Source organism: Chironomus tepperi, unplaced genomic scaffold (genome assembly GCF_022539635.2).
Source record: "Chironomus tepperi strain 1889 unplaced genomic scaffold, CSIRO-AGI_Ctep_v1 contig_337, whole genome shotgun sequence".
Classification (NCBI taxonomy): Eukaryota; Metazoa; Arthropoda; class Insecta; order Diptera; family Chironomidae; genus Chironomus; species Chironomus tepperi.
The window spans coordinates 1,586,561-1,606,875 of record NW_027226459.1 but is presented as its reverse complement, the minus strand read 5'-3'; the positions used below and the strand labels follow the sequence as shown (position 1 = coordinate 1,606,875).

The 20,315-nt window shown below is 35.0% G+C and overlaps 1 protein-coding gene across 3 annotated transcripts in view; it reads right to left on the bottom strand.

Moving 5' to 3' along the window:
• Nucleotides 1-1,709: 1,709 nt before the first annotated feature.
• Nucleotides 1,710-20,315, bottom strand: part of LOC139093670 (ubiquitin-conjugating enzyme E2Q-like protein 1) — a 42,091-nt gene continuing 23,485 nt past the window's right edge. For 2 of the 3 annotated variants that reach the window (XM_070644446.1, XM_070644447.1), the window contains exons 2-5: nt 13,807-14,630; nt 8,663-8,807; nt 8,387-8,573; nt 1,710-7,677 (exon numbers count right to left, since the gene is read on the bottom strand). In XM_070644446.1, coding sequence (XP_070500547.1) covers nt 7,430-7,677; nt 8,387-8,573; nt 8,663-8,807; nt 13,807-14,000 — 774 coding nt within the window. In that variant the 5' untranslated portion in view covers nt 14,001-14,630 and the 3' untranslated portion in view covers nt 1,710-7,429. Of the gene's footprint in view, nt 7,678-8,386; nt 8,574-8,662; nt 8,808-13,806; nt 14,631-15,440; nt 15,536-20,315 lie in introns of those variants that run through there. The other variant, XM_070644448.1, reaches the window with a different exon arrangement.

Here is a 20,315-nt window from a genome sequence, read left to right as displayed (position 1 = left end):
TCATTTAAAGAAGAACTGCTGATGTAATTTGAAAAAAAAAATTAATTAACTTGTTGTGAACATCAAAAAAAAAATTTTCTCATAAAAATTCTTGAATTATTTGGTAACAAGTTAGGAATATGGAATGGTTCCTATTTTTAGTTCCATAATGGAGTTTTGGGTGCTATTTCTATGATAATCAAAATGTAAACAAAGGGGTGTGCAACTTTCAAGTTAATTGCTAGTAAAATTTGAATTCTAAAAGTTCGTTATAATTTGAATTCAAATTGGCCGTTAAATGAATTCAATTGTTAATATACTTTTGAGAGATTTTTGATCAGGATTTTCATAGAATCACTTACATTTGCAGAATTCCAACAAGCTATTTACCTAGTTCTTTCAGTGTTAAGACCAAAATCGTAAATTCCCGGAATGTCTTATGCTTAATTTTCCAGAAAATTCGTTTCCGCTTATGAAGCCTTACGTAGGATTCTAAAAATTGCAAATCACTCTTCTGACTAATTTTCAGAATATTGATAGCAGCAATTCAGTCTCCCAGACAGATTAATCGCCTTTCTTTCTCAAATATAATGCTCTGAAAATCCACAAACGACAAAACTTTTTTCATGCAAATAAAACTGTAAAACCGCATCATAAAAATTCATCTTTTCCAACCATGTTGAATGCTTACGACAACCACGAGAGTGATAAAAGCATTTTCTTGTAGATTCTGTAAAAAAAGAAATGGAATAACCCGATCAGCACATGGTTTTTATAGCAGACTATTGTCGGCCACATGGCAGTTTAGTGTCGGTCACATGGCATCCAAGTGTCATCCAAATGGTAGCCAAGTGTCATCCAAATGGTAGCCAGGTGTCGATCACATGGCAGCCAGGTGTCGGCCACATGGCATCCAAGTGTCATCCACAAGGCAACCAAGTGTCGATTGCATGTCATCCAAGTGTCGGCCACATGGCAGCCAAGTGACGGTCACATGGCATCTAAGTGTCGGCCACATGGCAGCCAAGCGTCGGCCACATGTCAGCCAAGTGTCGTCCACAAGGCAACCAAGTGTCGATTGGAAATTCTTTTGACAGTTAATCTGAAAATTGCCATTTGAACGTCATTTAGCAACCATTTAAATGCCATGATAAACATGTGCAGATCGGGAATCAGCAGCAAGAAAAACACAAATTTTCAAATGCATTTTTGATTTAATTTTTATTACAGAGTCACTTACATCAATGATATTAATGTTGATTCTTACATTTATGCCTATCATATTCGTTTATTATCAACATAATTTATCAATATCAATGAGCAATTAGGAGGAGAAGTCAATAAACTTTGAAATTTTTTCCTATAAATAAATTTTTTTCTCATTTTAAATTTAAAAATTGTTCACTTTTTTAAATGCTATTGAGATTTTGAGTGCTGTTGATCATGGTGATGGTTGATTTGGTGACTGTATGATGCTTATTTTTAATTTCCTCAAGCAAGACGCGTCTTTAAAAAAGAGATTCCATCGTCAAGGACTCAACAAAGCACATCTATATCATATTACATGTTTCGTATCTTTATTGCTGTAGATCCGAGTGACACAAATGAAAATCTATGACTTAAAAGCTTCATATCGCTCAGGATTGAAGTGTTGGATATCCAAAATGATTGATATTAAGGATATAAGTCGATTTTGAACTATTTGAGTGACATTTGAGATTTGAATGAGATTTATTTGGCATACATCCGACATTTGAGGCGGGATTTAAGCAATCTAGTTTTATAGACACTCCTGTATTCGTTCATGTCAGTCAATATATATTGACGTTACAAAATGCTTTGTTCGATTCAATCTATGGAGATGCTTGAAATTTTCAATAAAAAATATCTTTTTGTTATTTGATTTCATGTCTTTAACAGATAAGCAGCGGTGCCGAGTAGCATGGCTTAATGTCGACGAGATTCTGACTTGGTGACTTAATTGTTTTAAGTTAGTCACAGCCACGCAGACCTAATGCTGGATTTTAGATCGATTAATCGATTTTTAGCTATTCTTGGGTCATTGTAAGAAGCACTGAACTATGAAGTTCATCAATTGGTCATTAAACCTGTTTGGTACGAGATTCTAATTCAATTTGCTTTACGCCGATCTAACCCAAAGTGAAACAGACTGTGGTTAGTCAAGCATATGTCTAGTTATAAACTTGACACTTGTGGATCTGGCCATTATAAGTCAAGTTTATAGCTAGACATTCTAGGTCAGTGATGGGCAACCTTTTATCTTTCATGGCACACCATAGTGTTAAGTCTCGACCGAAGCCACAAACGGTATACGGATCATGGCATTTCAAAAATTTTTAGGCGATATAATTCTGTGTCACGGCACAAAGGTTGCTCACAACTGGTCTAGGTCGACTAATTCTGATGTTATTAGACTTTGTGATTTTCGGGACATATTAGGTCCAGTCTAGGAATCATCAATAGATCACATAATTTTAATGGATAGACAGCATAATGAGACCTTACTTCCAAGATTCAATTCATTGTCACAGACAATCCTGAACTTAGCGAAGGTAGCTAATCTGACTTTTACAATTAATCAGCCATGAACATGATCAACACAGCATAAAATCTCATTAAAAAATTGTCTCTATTTTATATTATATTTGTTTACCTCCATTGGATGGCATTTAACGATATCAAAAAATTTTTTTTTACTTTTCCTTAAAATTACATCTGTTCATCTTTCACTTGCTATTATGTATTACTTTTAATATTAAATTTAATGACAAACATTTTTCTTATTTCTCATACAGAAGTAAATTTTTTATGGAAAATGTTATGAAATTGAGCAGCAAAAGTTTCTTCAGAGTTGGTTTGATTGATTTTTATTATTTCTTAATATTTTTTTTATAATATTCAGCAATAATTACATCGCACTGGAAGTTTTGGAACGAATTAGAGTTGTCATTTAGGTAATTTGTCTTATACCCGAGCAGCACAAAGAGGTTAACTGCATTTATTGCCGCAAATATGTATCAAAATCTGCCTTAGCAGTGCCATGAAGGCAATTTCGCGTCTTACCGCTGATAGCAGTGCCAAAGCGAACACGTTATGCTGTTCGGGATATGGATCAATCTCTCCCGATCGGCACATATAGTGTAATATGGCAGTATACTTAGAACCAAGTGGCAGCCACTTGGCGAAAACAACCGAATTTGTGTCAATATTTCAGTATGTGCCGATCCAGTATGTCTTGGGCAGACAATGACTGAATTTAGTTTCTCCGGCATCACTTACGAATCTTCGAGTGACATACTAAAGTATGAACTATAAGTTATAAATGTATCAACTTACAGGTGATATTGGGACTATATACTGAATTTTACTCGATATCAACTGAACAACTTGATATAATGTCTAGTTTAAAACAACACCTACGATCGACTAATGACATTTCCACCAAAATATTACGTTAGGCATGTTATTAGTCTGTCGTAATTCTAGTTACTCGGTATTTATTAGACCAGTGCTTCTTAATTGACACTATTGTGTGCCCGAAACCTTACAGTACGTCTTGAAAAAGATTCGCATAAACTTGATATTTCGTTAATCGTGTCGCACTCGAAACAGTTTGAGAAGCACTGCATTAGACACCAAAAGTCATGGTTTTTTTACAATCTGAACCAGTCATGGGCAACCTTTGTGTCGCGACACACGACACAACAATGTGACAAATATTCTTAGAAATTCCATAACCCGTATGACATTTGCGGTTTCAGTCTAAGCTTACTACCAAGGTGTGCCGCGAAAAACAAAAGGTTGCACACCACTGATCTACACTTAAATGCCAACTCTTATTCGAATCATCTAAAGAACATACAAAAATCAAACATTTCCTTAATCTGGCACCAAATTTTTTATAAATCTAAATTCACACCTAATTTTTTAATGTAAGTATGATTAACATTAATCACCAACTCTGAATATGTTTTTCTCGTGTATGATGACAATTTATGTATGACATGTAAAAGGGAATATTGGGTGGGTAGCACAAAAGATTTTTATTTTATTTTTCATCTCAGAACTTTTTCATTTTCTTTTTCAACTTTTCCAGCAAGAACAGAAGTAAAAAAAAAGTATGAGACACGAGCTCGTGGCAACAAACACATAAATATTAAAAACTTTACTTCCAATATTTGTTCATCCAGGAGAACAACACTCGGTGACTCGGAGTCACTCTCAACAGCATTATGTGGGATTTGTTGGACACATGAGAAGCTTAAAAGTCATTTTCATACTGTAAAGGAAATGTAAGATGTACACAAGGACATATAGGATGTCCAATGTTTACAAATATTCTCTTTCATGTTCACTTGACTTCTTATGTGCATATTTTATGAGGTTGTCATGTAAGACGTGCCAGTTTGCAAATATTTTTGTCTTTCCTTTTTAATGGCTTTTTTTTGCACGAAATTGAGATTATTTTTTTGTGTGGCTGTATACCTGTATGTGAAATTTAATTAATGTCGTTTGGGCGTTGTTCACTTATGATGTCTAATATTATGGGGAGGATCGACGTAGGGTTTCTAAACACGGGAACATTCCCGGGAATTCAATGGACCGAATTCTTTTGGGAACGGGAATTCTGGAACCCTAGATCGAGGGTCTGGACTATGCATGTAGATCCTCAATAGAATAACATGTTTATTAATGGTTGGTGACATTGGAGGGATGCTTGTACAGCACTACGTGTTCATTAAGGTATTGCTTTGTCAACATAGTGACAGTAAGACTTGAAGCTACCCGGCATCATGGCCGCTGATTTCAACCCATTTTTGGGACGAAATATACGAGAGTGGATCATCTGGCAAAAACTATGGATTCCATTGAATCCATGGATTTTGTGGAATCAACAATCTATAGATTCTATGGGTTCCATGAAAAAATCCAAAGAATCCATGGATTCCACGATTTAATCCATATTTCCATGGATTCCACAAATTACAGTTTGGTTATGCCACTCGGGTTGGTACGTTCAAGATGAGGATTCTTAGAGTCATTAACCTTAAGCAGTTAGAAAGTCCATTAGAATGTACGAGCAATGATGAGATTCATCAACTCTACAAAGAAGCAGACATAGAGATTCAAGTCAAAGTGATCAAACTTCGATAGGCTGGAGATCATGCTTTCGAGAGCTTGCTCACTTTAAATATACTAGATGAGCATGCTCGTGAGCGTTGCTCTTATCTGACTCTGATCTTGCGAACACACTCATTGTGTGCTAGGGATATCAACTAAGTCTACTAGGGTAAGACTTCATGATGATGGATAAAAAGTCATAAAAAGAAGCTGTCGATTAAGAAAGTATTGTTATTGGTATTTAAAAGCAGTATTCATCGAAAGAGTTAACTTCCGAAAGCTTCTATCCCGAGTAGCACAATTAGGAGTTCCGTGTTTTTCAGTCAGTGCCACTTCGAGCCTTAACGATAATATGAAGCGGTGCGCTAGCAAACACGGTGTGTAGTTTGAGTATGCTGAAGTAATGAATCACTATTGATCTGTAGTCAGCAGAACTTGAAGTCAAATCAGATTGTATATGGGATAGTCAACTCGGCTCCATATAAAATCCAAATTCTGGAATTAATTAATAATGAGACATGAAAAGTCTCAAAAGAATTTGAAATTCAATCTTCCTATTGACATCTCATATGTCTGACCCTCCTTTGCGGTTCCATCACTAGTCACAATATTACAGAATCACAAAGTAACCACAGAAATAGCAATTAAAATGTACCTGCTTCTGTCAAACCAAATCAGGAAAAAAAAATGTAAAAGACGAGAAAAGCCAGAATGAATGAGATATAAAGTTATGCTGTCACAAAGCATAAGCCATATCGTCTTTCCAACATCATTCTATACATACATAATAGACTTTATTTCCATCCTTATCAGCCTTTTTTTTGGAATAAAAGAAAATTTGTACAAGAGACATCATGGCGAGACTGTGAACATTAGAATGTAACATAAAGACATTATTTTTGAATCTGAACGGATGGGCGATTTCTTCTCTGTGTGTTCAGATGTAGAAAAATTGAATTTGGAATTAATCTGACGAAACTGTGGTAAGAGAACCGCAGGGATACGAAAAAAAGTTCTGGTAACTATTTGTCATACAGCAATTAGCATTGTGGCTTGACTTGGCCTCGAGTAATACGAACAAAAAACTTTTTTGTTGGAAGCAATTAGCTGAAAGGAACAAAAACTTTCATAAATCCAAAAATTATTGGTAGCAGAATCTGATTCCGTCTATAATTAAGCTATGACTAGCTTCCATGTTTCCAGACAATCAAATAGTCTGCAAAACTTTCATGTTTCATCGCCCAAATCCTTCAAATACATTAATTACAAGCTACTGAGTCATCTCTTCCAATTTTTTAATACCACTTGGTAATTACATTCTGTTATCAATTTTGAATTATCGTAAGCTATTATCATCCGAATTAATTATAAAGTTGAGAATCTGTTGAACTTTAGATTTGTGAATGAGGGAATGAGAGAAATGATGCTGAAAAGGATTCATTGGATTGGAAAATTGTAAAATTAGGTGACTTTGCCAAATTATTCACTTTGGCATAGAGACTGTTGGATAATGAAATTAGTGATGTTGTCGGTACTGAGTCTTGTCTTTTTGATTGGCAACTTCCGGGTGGAACAGGGTATGATTACTCAACTGTATGTCTAGTTATAGTCTTGGCAGATCTGTCGGAACTTGGTAGAACTTACAGAACTCTGACAGAACATGAATTTGCTGAGAATCGACCATACATCCTCATTAACAACAAAATCCCAGATTTCTGGACTGTTGCCAAGCCATAACTATCATATTTATCAGATTCACTCACACGTGCCTTAATTCTAGCCTTGAAATCTTACACAAGACATTGACTAACACTCAAGAATAAATCAATTTATCTCGACAGACATAAATGCCTAGTAGACTGTACATGATTGACATGTAACTGAATTACCATACATAATAGTCAATCGTTCAGTCCCTGAACTTGATAATGCATCTGCTATGATGAAACTTTACAAAAAAAATTAAATTTATTAATGCAGAAGCATCTATGCATGCACAAAACATTACATTTGACTGATGACGACCAAGTTTATCATAAAAAAAAGTTCTAAAGTGTCGTTTACAGTGCAAAGACGAAGTTGTGTAATGAAATATGCTACGAGAATGTCCTTACGTCACAAGACTGACATAATACTCTTTTGCATGAACTTTATAACATCATGCATGCAGTATTTTATCGTTCTGATTCTCTCATCCCACAGTTTACCCTTAAAGTTCAACAGAGGAACAAAGGAACATAAAAAAAAATCATAGTAAGGAAGAGATAGAACATGCAACATGAACGAATTGATGATGATAACATTCTGTTTAACCTTCTTGCAATGCTGGCGTAATCCATCCATATTTATCATGTGTTTTTACAAGCGACCTAAATGCTTCCTCCGCTGTTCGACGATTAAATTCTTTATTAATTTTTGACTTCCGACAAATTCGTCCTTGTCCTTTCACCAAACTAGCAGCAAATTGCATAAGGACGGCTTCTATTGTATAGGCTGATGCCCAACCTCTTGGTGTTAGTAGTTCCATGCAGATTGCACCGCCTTCCATAACATAACCTAGAAATAAGATTGAAAATATTAAAGTCCTTGCCATATATTGTCGTAACGATGATAATACATGGAAGTAATAAGAGGACATGAGGGAGCAATCGATATTCAATGTAATAAAATTCATTTCTGCATGATTGGTATTAAGAGGATATGTAATGTGATAAAGTGGGTTAGTATGAGCCTTCTGCTCAAGAGTTGTACTGGAAATGTGAGGAACTGAGGGAATTCAGGGTAAGTTATAAAGCTTTAGAGGTAGGTTGACTTGAGTGCATTTAAAGCTCTGAAACCTCTCCATCAGACACTCAGAGTCATTGCCAGGGGGAGGGGAGTGGGGTTGGAATTTGTGACTTGAAAGAATCTAAAGCAGTTGTGGTGGTTGTGGCTAAGTGTGCCACGGCACATAGATTGACTACCACTGATCTAAAGGACAGGAGAATTAAATTGCAACCTCTGTCCTCTTGGATCCTCCTCCCTTTTTCTACTAAATATTAGGCCAAACCCTTAAGCTGACTCGACTTCATATCAAATTCCAGTCAACTCTGAGCTTGGCATTGCCCATAACCCCATTCAGATGACCATACAGCTAACCGACCCCTATACAGCTGAACATAACATAATAAACAAGCAATTATGTTCATCTTCATCCTGTCCATAGCAACAATAAGCAAATCTCCTTCACGCTCATTAAACATCCTTGATAGTTTTTTTTCCTTACCTTTCTCAATTCTCGGTTCAACGACACGCATGAACGGCGGAGCAAATGGAAAATTATCAGGAAATATTAAATGCAGGAGTATAAATGGTACATCCAATTCCACCATATCTTGTGCTAATGGCGACTCGTGATCAATCTTAAATAATTTTACATGCCATTCGAATAAATTATCATTAATCAAATCAGCCTATGGATGAAAAGAAGGAAAAACAATTTTTAATGTCAATTTCTACATGACCGACAATGTCGCGTCTCTTGACGCAATAACAAATTTACCGTGAATATTCTATCGTCCTTTAAATCTCCCTGTTGCTTTTGCAGGTCTTTTAGCTCTTTCATTAAACGTTTGGCTCGAATTGTCGTATCAATTTTTGGTACGATTGGAAGCTTTGCCTTACCACTCGTTGGTGCTATTGTATTGCTATAAATTAAAATGCAAATTTTCTGCGTTAATAAAACAGACTCCAAAAGTGATTTTTTTCGTGACAGCATTTAAATTATTTTTGAATGACCAATTAAGCATGCAACAATGATGAATGTTAATGACGCAATTTGTCAACAGATACAGAAATTAAAATTTAAATGAATTAAAATGAAAATTAAATGTAATTGCGCGTATGGAAAAAAAATATTTAATTATCTTTGGATGGAAGTAAAATGTATTTACTACAATGTAATCGTGGTAGACGATTGTGGTGTGCAGGGGCGTAGACAGAAATTGATAGATGGGGGAAAATGAGGACAAGTTGAAGGAACATGAAAATTCACATTTACCCGCATTTATCTGCATTTACCCGTATTCACCTGTATTTAAGTGCATTTACGAGCAAGCTGCATTCACCAACCATCCCTTTCCAGGATGGTTGGTATTTTTATGTCAATAAACCCTTGTAAATTGAATTTTCCATGTTATTCCATAATTATCCCGAGGGACATTAATGAAGGGTATATCACGGAGCTCTAAAGGCTCTGTTGAGGAGCTTTCATCAATTTGCTTAATCGGGTACCCATCCCCTCAACCTGAATACCCTCTTCTCACTGTGAATGGATTTTGTGTTGGATTTACTGTATCGATGTGTCATAATTGTTTGTGGAATGATTATTAGGGGAAGGATTGTGATTTTTACCTAGTGCAGGATCAGATCCGACACCTAACCCTTCCTCTATTTTTTAAATATAATTCAGCTATCCTGACATCCCAATCCTCACTTCCTCCATCGTTTAAATAAGATTTCGACCTCCTCCATTACTTAAAATTAGATCTAACCCCATGGGAGAGGGGCCATTATTGAAATAAAGTTTTACTATCCTGCCATACCCCCTCTACCCCATCGTATAAATTAGATTTTGAACCCTCCCACATCGTTTAAATCAGATCCTCCACTATTGAACTTAATAAGTGTCCGGCCCTATGTTTGGTATGTGATCCTCCTCTAGACTTGATCCAAATCCCCTCAACCATTTAATTCTATTACAAAAGGATAATCCATTATGCCCCTTCTATAAATCTCCCATCTCCATCCATTCCACACTCATTAAATTCATTATTATGCAATTTAATTAATTTAAATAACAATCGTGAAGTACATGAAATTTCATGGAACTCATGCAGTGATAATTTAAATTGCATTTTTAACCCTTCTCCCTATCTTTTTTTGTGCGAATGCATGAATGAGGAAATTTAATGCAATTAGTGGTGATGATGAGAGTACTGCTAATGTGAAGACTCAAAGAGCAATTTTTGACGCTTTTAACAGAAACAAAAAATCGTTGAAAATGTTTTTGAAAGTGTTGTTGTGGTGATTGCTATGAATAATTGTCAGAAGCCATTGAAATTAAATCCCGAGCAGCATAACATGTTCGGTAGAGCTCTGCTGACTTAATCTCTTAATTCATTTGCTGGGTTGCATGAGGAGTGCAAGGGGTAGTAAGGAGCAATTGTGGTGTTCAATGAGCTTCAGCCTGCCCAACCCAAGCATTGACTCCACCTCCCCTTGGTGGATTCTGGCTATGGCATATCAGACCAACTGTGTGGAACTAACGAAGAAGGGTAATTGTGAGTTTAAAGCCTGGCCAGACCAATTACGTCAAACGATCTATTGCCACGAAATGCAAAGGTACTGCTACGTCGCCATATTAATGGTACGAAACATTGTTGCCTTGAATCTACTCAACAAGCTGATTTCCCAAGCGAAAAAAATGAGGAAAGCTCCTCCAAATAGATGCCGATTCCGTTTGATGGCCATATGACTGCCAAAAATAAGTCGTTCGGGTTTCGACCCGTTTTTACATCAGAAAATGAAATTCGCATAAAATTCACCGAATTGTGCTGCTCGGGATGAGCAATTTTTATGAATAAGCAGGAAATGTTCATAATGGATATGAAATTGTCGTAGGTTATTAACAAATTGTGGACATTTTATAATATTCTGAGCCTGACCCAGACGTCGTTGCGTAAAGCAACAAGACATTATGCAATTGCCAGCAGACGTCATAAAATCGCTTGATAAAGGTTCAACCACGTACACAAGAAAAAAAGGATAATTTTCAACAACTCAACTTACATAATTATAATCGTCTAATGCGTAAAGTCATGAAAAAAAGTATTCTCATAGCAATTCCTCGGAAAATTTATATGTTTGCAGTCATCCCATCCATGGAAATAACTCCGTCGTTTGCTTACTTGCTAGGTTATGCAAATTTTTCTCATTTTTATAAGCTATATCGCATACAATAAAAAAAGTTCAAATCTACTCAACAGCATGATAAATATATACAATGTATGAAATCTCTAGTGACTCATAAAGCACACATGTGCGGTCGTAGATCTATAAAAATATCTTTCTAAACGTAAGTAAAGCTTTTTTTGTTGATGTACACGCAATATTTATTTGCTTTTTTTGTGGATAATATGAAAACAATGTTTTTTTTGAGAGACATGAGCAAATATACAGCAGCTGCGTCTCTTGTATCCTTCTGTGGAAAATATTTAAATTATTTTTCCCAAAGTGAAAATTTGTATATGCCTCGTTTGGATATTGAAATTGTGGAGATGCAAGACAAACAAGATTGAATGATGATTGTATTATAAATAGAGGATGTTAGGCTACGAGTTTTGGGTCTTAATGATTCTAGTGAGAAAATACATCAACTGTCGTTTAATATTCAAATTATATCTCCCTTTTATACATAGTTGTTGACCCCTTCATATGAATATTTACCTAAGTAGTCTATTTTTGAATTTCAAAGAATAAACATCATAATTGTGATTAATTAATCCTGTTTGGAAGTTCTTTAATTAAACTAACAAGTAAATGTAAGGTTTATTGTACATCTCAACAGTATTTCTAGCTTTTTAGACGACAAATTGCATGATGAAAGCAAGAAATTCTTAGAAATTTAGATATCATATGAAAAACCTGTCTATTTGGACTTAATGTCTTAGATTACTTCTTTACTTCATTTCTAACAGCTACTGATAAGGTAAGAAGGGATAAAAAGGAAGAAAAATCGAAATTTCCACACATCACTCAATTTTTCATCCCTTTTTTTATTGTTTATTTCCAATATTTCAGGAATAAATTCGTGCCAAATCGTAAATTCCAGAGCTTATATCCACCACACCCAGACAGGATCGATATCGTAATAGTAACAAAAACCTCCAGGAATAAATCATTAAGCAGCAGTTTATCAAAAACATCATGATGAGTTATGATGATAATAATTCACCACTTCCACTATTTCCGCATATTCACACACACACACAAAAGAACCGACAAATTGCGGACGAATGAGGAAATTTTCTACCTCATTAGCAGCAATAAACTGCTGTTAAAAATGAGAATAAACCTTTCCATTGCATCAAAAATTGAAATGAAATTGTATTTTTTTACGGTAAGTAACTCAATCGTTCATAAAGTAATTGATGATGATGAAATGAATCGTGAAAAAAAAAAAGCAAGAATCTATGAGCATTTTTATGCTTCTCATATGATGTAGGATGCTTAAATTTGTGAGTTTATTTGCACGAAGGTGGAAAAAGGTAAGCACAAAAAAAATTTTTTCTCCATCAAAAATCAGCTTTAGTAATCCTCTTATGACTCTCATTTCATACTTTTTTTTAGAATTCATGGGAAATTGGTCTAGTGGTAGATATTAAGAGCATGAAAAATACCTCACTGTACTTATAGGAATGCTGTAGATGGAAAAAAAAATATTTAAGTGTTTTGTGTTTATTTTTGGGAAAGGAAAAATCACTCGGGAGATGTTTTTGATGGGAACCTTGAGGTATGGGGAGGAGGGGTTTATTTTCAATCATGAGATGGCAACTTTTGAAATATTTTTGTTTTTAAACTGTTTGTTCTTTTCTCAGGTATGTTGAAAATTGATTGAATGACTTGAGAACTTTGCTCATTTTTTTGGAAGCAGAAGTGTAATTGGATTTTGTGTTTTGGTCCAATACAACTGTAAGAACTATACAATGAGCATTGCATAGAGAAACAAAGTTTACGTGTGCTTTGCGTCATTTTCCTTTACAACTCCCTATAGCTCAGTAGGTAAGAGAACTTGGCATGAAATTAAAAGAGCGTGGGTTCGAGTCCTTCCCTTTGCGTTAGGTATTGCCACTTGGCAGGTGGAAGCAGGCGATAGAGCCGGCTTTAGGCGTCGTCTGAGGGAGGCTATGGATCACAGTTGATCTGTATGGCCATCGAAGTAAATAAGTTCCAATCGAACCCAGAACCTTAGTTTTAATTAGTAGTTAATTCCTTATTTGGGTATCAGTAACGTTCCTAAGGGTACGAGAATGTTTGTTTCCCAAATACCACTCGGCTATGTCGTTAATTCCTGAGACTCAACTATGTCAACTGACATTAATTTGGATGTTTTCCAGTGGAATCTAATTTAATTTGACTTGAAAGAGACTCAAGTTCACTTAAATCTGAGTTGACTTCAAGGTTTGATTCAATTATCCCGGAAAATAACAACCATGAAAAAATCTAGCATCGGTTTGGCGTGAGGTCAGCGTTGAGCTAGATTCAGATAGATTCAAACAACATCAAGCTAGAAAATGATTTTATGGCAAATTTTTAGCTTTTTGACGTCAAGTGCTTCCAAGCTAATTCAAGGCCGTTCACTTATTACGTAATGCTCTTAGAAAATGGGGAGAGGTGTTGCTCACAATGCAATATTATTCAAAGGAGATGAGATGGCTGTCAAATCGCTAATCGATTTATTGCATTACATAATATGTGAACTACCCCTACGTATGACAATGATGATAGTTGATGATAAAAGCTCAATACAATGTCTTCACAATTTTATAAATAATAAAAATGCTTTAAAACATCAAATTCAGGCACAATTACGTCTCCAACAGAATTTCAAAAAATAATACAATATAAAAGCAATTATTTCCTCACCATTTAACTCGCCTCGCTGGACTTGCTACGACATTTTTATTCACATTAATTTCTTCTTGTTGTTGTTCCGTATTATTAGAGCTATTGTTATTGTTGATATTATTATTGTTATTATTATTATTGTTGTTTGTCGTTGCACCACCAACTTTATCCTTTGACGAACTTTTAAAAATTTTCCTGAAAACTGCCTTCATCGTTCCTTCTTCTTCTTATTGTTTATGGCTCACAGAAATCTTTTCTTCATTTAAGATTCTTATATCTTCTATATTATATTATATTCTATCTGATGCAACACTATTTTGTCTTCTTATTATCCCTTGTCGTCTTCACTTTCTTCCTTCTTTCTCGTCGACTCGACTGACTGAGAATAAAACACTTTCCTCGTTTGATTATATGATTCTTTCTTTTTTCTATGTCACAGAGACATCAACATTGCATTTATAATCTCTCGACAGTCTATAGAGTTTGTTCAACCTTTAATAGCTGACTGTCTATGTGAACTATTTTTATTATTCCTTTTACAGATTAAATTAAATCATTATCTCTCTCCTCTCTCACTTGATTCACTACACTTATCTTATAAATAAATGGAAACTTTCAACTCTAATAAATAAAAAAACTTCCAACTTCATTAGAACTTTATGATGTACTTGATAATTGGCTTTCGCACTGACTTTTACTTGACGGTGATTTTTATTTTATTTCTTCCTTTTGTTATGATGAACAGATAGAATTGTGTGAAGGAAAGAAGCTGTGGAGAAATGAGAAAGTTTATGTTTGCCTCAAAATTGTTTGGAATTTAATTGCTGTATAGTTGAGATGTTCTGTAATGAAAGAAAGCAGAAGGGGGAATTAAAATTAAAAATAATACTTGAGATGTAAAGTTCTGCGTGGAGAATGAGTTTGCTGAGTTTGTGATTTGGTGGTTTTGGAACGCTTTGGGATGGTTTGCGGAGTATTGACGTATATTGACGTACTTAAGACAGTAGCTGGGTTAAATTCGAGAAAACGACCGCATGTGATTGTTACCACACAAAACAAGGCATAAAGCAACCGTTTACTTCGTTATTGCACAAATTACAACTGCTGATGTTTTAACGTTCATTTGAGTTTTGAATAATATTTATTGTACATAGTTGAAAGCCCTTTTTCATACAAAAGCTCAGTTTTTCTTTAAATTTTGAAGAATAAACAATAAATTCTAATAATTCTTAAGGAGTTTCTTTTTATTAATACAATATAATACACTACAATTGCAATTGAAAAGTTTTATACCAAGAAAACTGTAAGTATCGATTGAAATTTCCACAATAATCTTAAAAATCTCATTATTTTCCAGAAAATACACAAATAGAATTCAAAAACTTTCAAATATTCAGTAAAATTACAAAAATACCAGCTTAAAGTACCATCAAGATCTATAAATATCAATATCCATATCCAGCCACACAATATTAACACAAAAACAACCATCCAGCAATAAAAATTGCACCAAAAATAACTCACAAGCATTTTTCTGCTTGCTTTCAAACGAGAAACTTTTCAACATCAACTCAACGACTGCACAACGACGAGGACGTGGAGTGAGAAAAAGCATAGCTATGAAAAAAAAGGACAAAGTTTCTCATCGTCACCTTTTTTTTGTGTCTTCATCTTTTCCTATGTAAGTCTAATCTCGAATTACTAATCGTTCCGTGATACGAGAATTGAATATTTAATTGAAATTGACTTTAGTGCCAACAAGAGAGATGGACAATAAGAGGATATCGTAAGTTTTAAGCTAAAGTTCAATTAGGAATTAATTTCTACTGTATGATGTCTGTGGGATTGAATAACTCAATTGGATATTTAATACAATTTAAAGAGGATAAAAGCTAACTGTAAAGTTTTATAGTGGATTTAAGTTGCGGATTCTTGTTAGAGTGGCTTGCTGAGAAGGGCAATCAAGATAAAAGTTTAAGTTCAAAGTCAATACAGGAAATGGACTTTTGTGGGGGGTTATGGATATTATATGAGGTTTTAAGAAAGCATTGCTTGATCTTAATACGTAAGGATTGTTACTTAACCAGCACAAATGGATTAATATATCGAAATTCTGGTCGCAGGCCGACCTAGCTATGACCTAGTGCTGGATTCGGTTAAAATCAGATCATGGCAGTCGAATTTTGGATCGATTAACCGACTTGAGCTATTCGGGGTATATTCTGGATTCGGTACAAATCTGTTATCATGCCAGAGGTACGTCAGATGTCTGGTGCTGGATTTTAGATCAATTAACAGACTTGTGGTATGTTTAAGAGATTCGGATTAATTAATACGTTTTTTTACTGGGAATAGAACCCAAGTCAACATTCTTGTCGATCTCCAGTTACTTATCCATCAATTTAGCCTTACTTTAGCTCCTGTAGAATCACCCTACATATGGATATCTACCAGATACACAAACTTCATCTCAAAATACGTTTTATTTTGAAACATAACTTATCTGTGGGATGCTAAAAATTTGTGTTTCCATCCTCACGAGTCCATTAAGCAGAACAAAAAACTTCACAATTGTACAAATAAATGTAAACACACCATTGCTCTGCATAATTTAATTTTCTAGACCCCATAAGTATATTGTGGGAATTTCTATGGTAATTAAAAGTAAGGTTAAGTGATGCAAATACTACGAAATTTTCATACCGATCCTTCCAAGAACATCAAGTGATAAAAATAAAATTTGGAAAATGGAAAATTTTGTTCAAAATATAATTCTTAATTAAACCTCCCAAGTGAGTGAGTTTCATGCAGTAAAGTCGTGAATAATTGAATTCATTAGAAGGTATTCACAGCTCTTCTTGTACCTGTAGTGACAGTGAATTAATGAATGTCGTTATAATTGACATGGAAAAAAGGGCAATAAAAGGAAGAAATTTATTTTAAGAGTCGTATGATTTGTCGGGTAATAAAGTAAATTGTAAGGGCAGTGGTGGGCAACCTTTTTGTCGCGGGACAACTTGGTGGTAAGCTTCGACTGAAACCATACAAAATATACGGTTCATGACATTTCCAAACATTTTTGGTGGCACAATAGTGTTGCTCTAATGTTGTAAGAGAAGCCTCAGGTGCATTAATGTAAGAAAAAATTAAATTTCAAAGAACAAAATTCAATTAAAATTCATTTATAGCATTCATGACAAAGACAATTAATGAACATTGTGTCTGCCTAATATTTCAGTTCCAGTTATCAATTAATTTACTGTGAAATTTTTCACTTCCTGTTATTATTAATTCAAAATTTATAAGGTAATGAAATATTCAATCAATTTTTTTTTTCTCATCGCCACATTTGCCAATCCATACGTGAATGAGGAATAACTTTTTTTGTGCATACAGGCATAGCCGATAAGTGGTGCAACGCAGAGTGGTTTTCACTATAATCTAACTCATCTGGATCGGAGATTCATTTTGGAATTGGATTTTTGTGGTTTTTGTGAAATTGTGGATGAAAATTCATTTGGAATTGATATTTTAGGGCTTTATTATAAGCTTATAATCCATGCGGAATTTATTGGGTGTCGTTTTGAAGGAGTGTCTCAAAAACTTCCCTGAGTTCAAGATTGTGCGAAAAATAATGATCAAAATTATTTTTGAAAATTACCGGTCAACAAAAATTCAAATTTTTTCGTTCAAAATTCCACGTGTTTTCGTATGCAAAACCTAAACATCATTAATTAAAGCAATAAGATTAAGCTTAACGCTACCAAATCTTTCGATAAGCCAGTAACTGAACGATGCGGAGCTAATGCTTCAAATTTGAGCTTTTTATAGTGTCTAGTTGTTGAAATTCCGTAATTCAGTCAGTCAGCAAGCCATACTATCAAAATTCAATATTCCGATCAATATTTAATGACAATACCTGTAAGAAGAGGAGCTTATCCAAGGATATATATCTGAACGTCACTTACAAACAACCCACATTCATAAACAAACAATTGTTTAATCAATCAATCCAATAATCTCAAAAGCATCACTTGATTGTCACTATCAAAGTAAAATTAATCCGTCATCACAATGCATCGCTCTAAAACTGACATCCATCCATGCACTATACAAACACAATAATAAATTTAGATGCTCATCAATAATTTCCAACCACATGTTCATTCATTCACATTCACGTGAAAAAGACTCTCATTTGTATAGCTTTGATTCTGTTCAACCGTCTGTCACACATCTTTTCAACCACAATTGGCTACTTTTTTTTCATTGCTCTATCAGTTCCAACATTGAGAAACTTGAAGTAAAAACACGACTCAAATTGAATCATTCTCATTTTGATTTAATTAAAAATGGCTTTTTTGAGTGATGTTGGAGGTAAAATATTTTGGACTGTCAATTTATGGCGATGCTGAGGATTGAGAGACATTGATTTAGATTATTTGTGTCTATGGCATTGGCACTTGAAAGATTTTCAATCGATTTGAACAATTTCATATCAAATCCATCTCTCTCAATCTAGCTCAACGAGTTTCACACAGTTCCATTTCCAAACGATGATTTACAGTGGAATTAAGTACTCGTACTCAGTCAATACCAGTATTGAGTTGATACTCTTATTTATTTATTTACAGAATCGATGATAATATTTTGTGCAAATAGCATCATATAAAAATAGACGAGAAACGAGGTTGAATGAACAGAATTCAGCGACCTACTACTAATGTAAATGTAGTCTAAAGCACAAGCGTTACCGAGCAACATAAGCATTGCCGAGTAGCACAACTGTCATTGAGTGGCACAACAGTTGTCGACCGGCACAACTGTAGTCGAACGGTACAACTGTTTTCGAGCGGCACAACAGTTGTCGAGCGGCACAACTGTTTTTGAGCGGAGCAAGTGTTGTCAAGTTTCACAACTGTTGCCGAGCGGCACAAAATAAATCGAGCGGTACAATTGTCCCTGAATGGCTCAAGCGGACCTAAGTGACACAACTGTAGTCAAGCGGCAAAACCGGACCAAAGTGGCACAACTGTAGTCGAGCGGTACAATTTTAGTCGAGCGTCACAACAGTTGTCGAGCGGCACAACTGTTTTCGAGAAACACAAGTGCTTTTGAGCGGAGCAAGCGTTGTCGAGTTTCAGAACTATTGCCGAGCGGCACAAATTACATCGAGCGGCAGATTTCTTTCAACGGCTCAACCGGACCTAAGTGTCACAATTGTAGTCGAGCAGCACAACCGGGCCAAAGTGACACAACTGTAGTCGAGCGGCACAACCGGGCCAAAGTGACACAACTGTAGTCGAGCGATACAACTGTAGTCGAGCGGTGCAACTGTAGTCGAGTGGCATAACCGTTGTGGAGCAGGATAAGGAACTGAACCAAATTTTTCGCCGCAATAAATGGATCGCCCATTGCCGTATGGAAACATCCGTTAATACAATGATGGAGCGGTGGCCTAGCGGAGACGTCGAGCTTTTTGGGGTTGATAACATGATTCCGAGCAGCACACTATGGCGAAAAGCATTTTTCACCATAAGTATAGGTCAAAATCATCCGTCACAATGCTGTCAGGTAACTTCTGGTTTTACAGTTAACACAGCAACGTAGTGATGTTCTAGCAATCACCATGTGCTATTAGGGACGTTGATAACATGAAATTACTTTCTGTAGATCAATACATATATTTATGGCTTTTCATCGTCATACTTTAATCATATTCACATACCATTTGGTGCTAGTTTTAGGATGTAACATAATATAACAAAAAAAGAAATGAGATAGTAAATCGATAGCTGATAACGCCCACAATGCATGGAAAAAATTTATCAAAGATTTTCTTTTTTTTTTCATTTCCATAAATAGAGATTTATTTTACTCATACGTGCGTAAGTACCACTATATGACTTTATATACTGTATTGAGAATCACGCACGAGAATAACTTTTTTTGTGCCTTTTTATTTGATTTGAAGAATTTTCTTGATTATAGGCACGCATTATCTTCACAGTTCACTTAGTAATTGAATTATTAAGAATATGAATGGATTGAATTTATCATGTAGGAAGTTTATTCCTTTGGTCTACAACTTATGGTTATTTCTGATGGAAACTTTATGACTGCAATAATGAGATTACATTTACTGAGAAATATGATATTGAATTTAGATGATTGATTTGGTTAGAAAGCTTATTGTAGATGTTGCTAATAGAAATGTGTATTTAGGTTAAGATCCAGGAAGTTACAAGACGTAGAAAACTCGAAAGATCCGGACTCAATGAGCTTAAGAGATTGGTTTGAACTTTCAATTCTCTGAATTGTCTTCAAGCCAGTCATGCTGGCTGTCTTTGTCATGTGCCTTCCAAGGATTGATTCGATAGGAATCGAACTTGATGATCAAAGAGAGTTTTAGTTGATAGTTTAGAGATTTGTTCCGTTTGACAATCACAGGACTTGCCTACAATAGCTACTGTATATATACATTGCAAACTACCAATGTTGCCAAGTGGCTGCCACTTGGTTCTAAT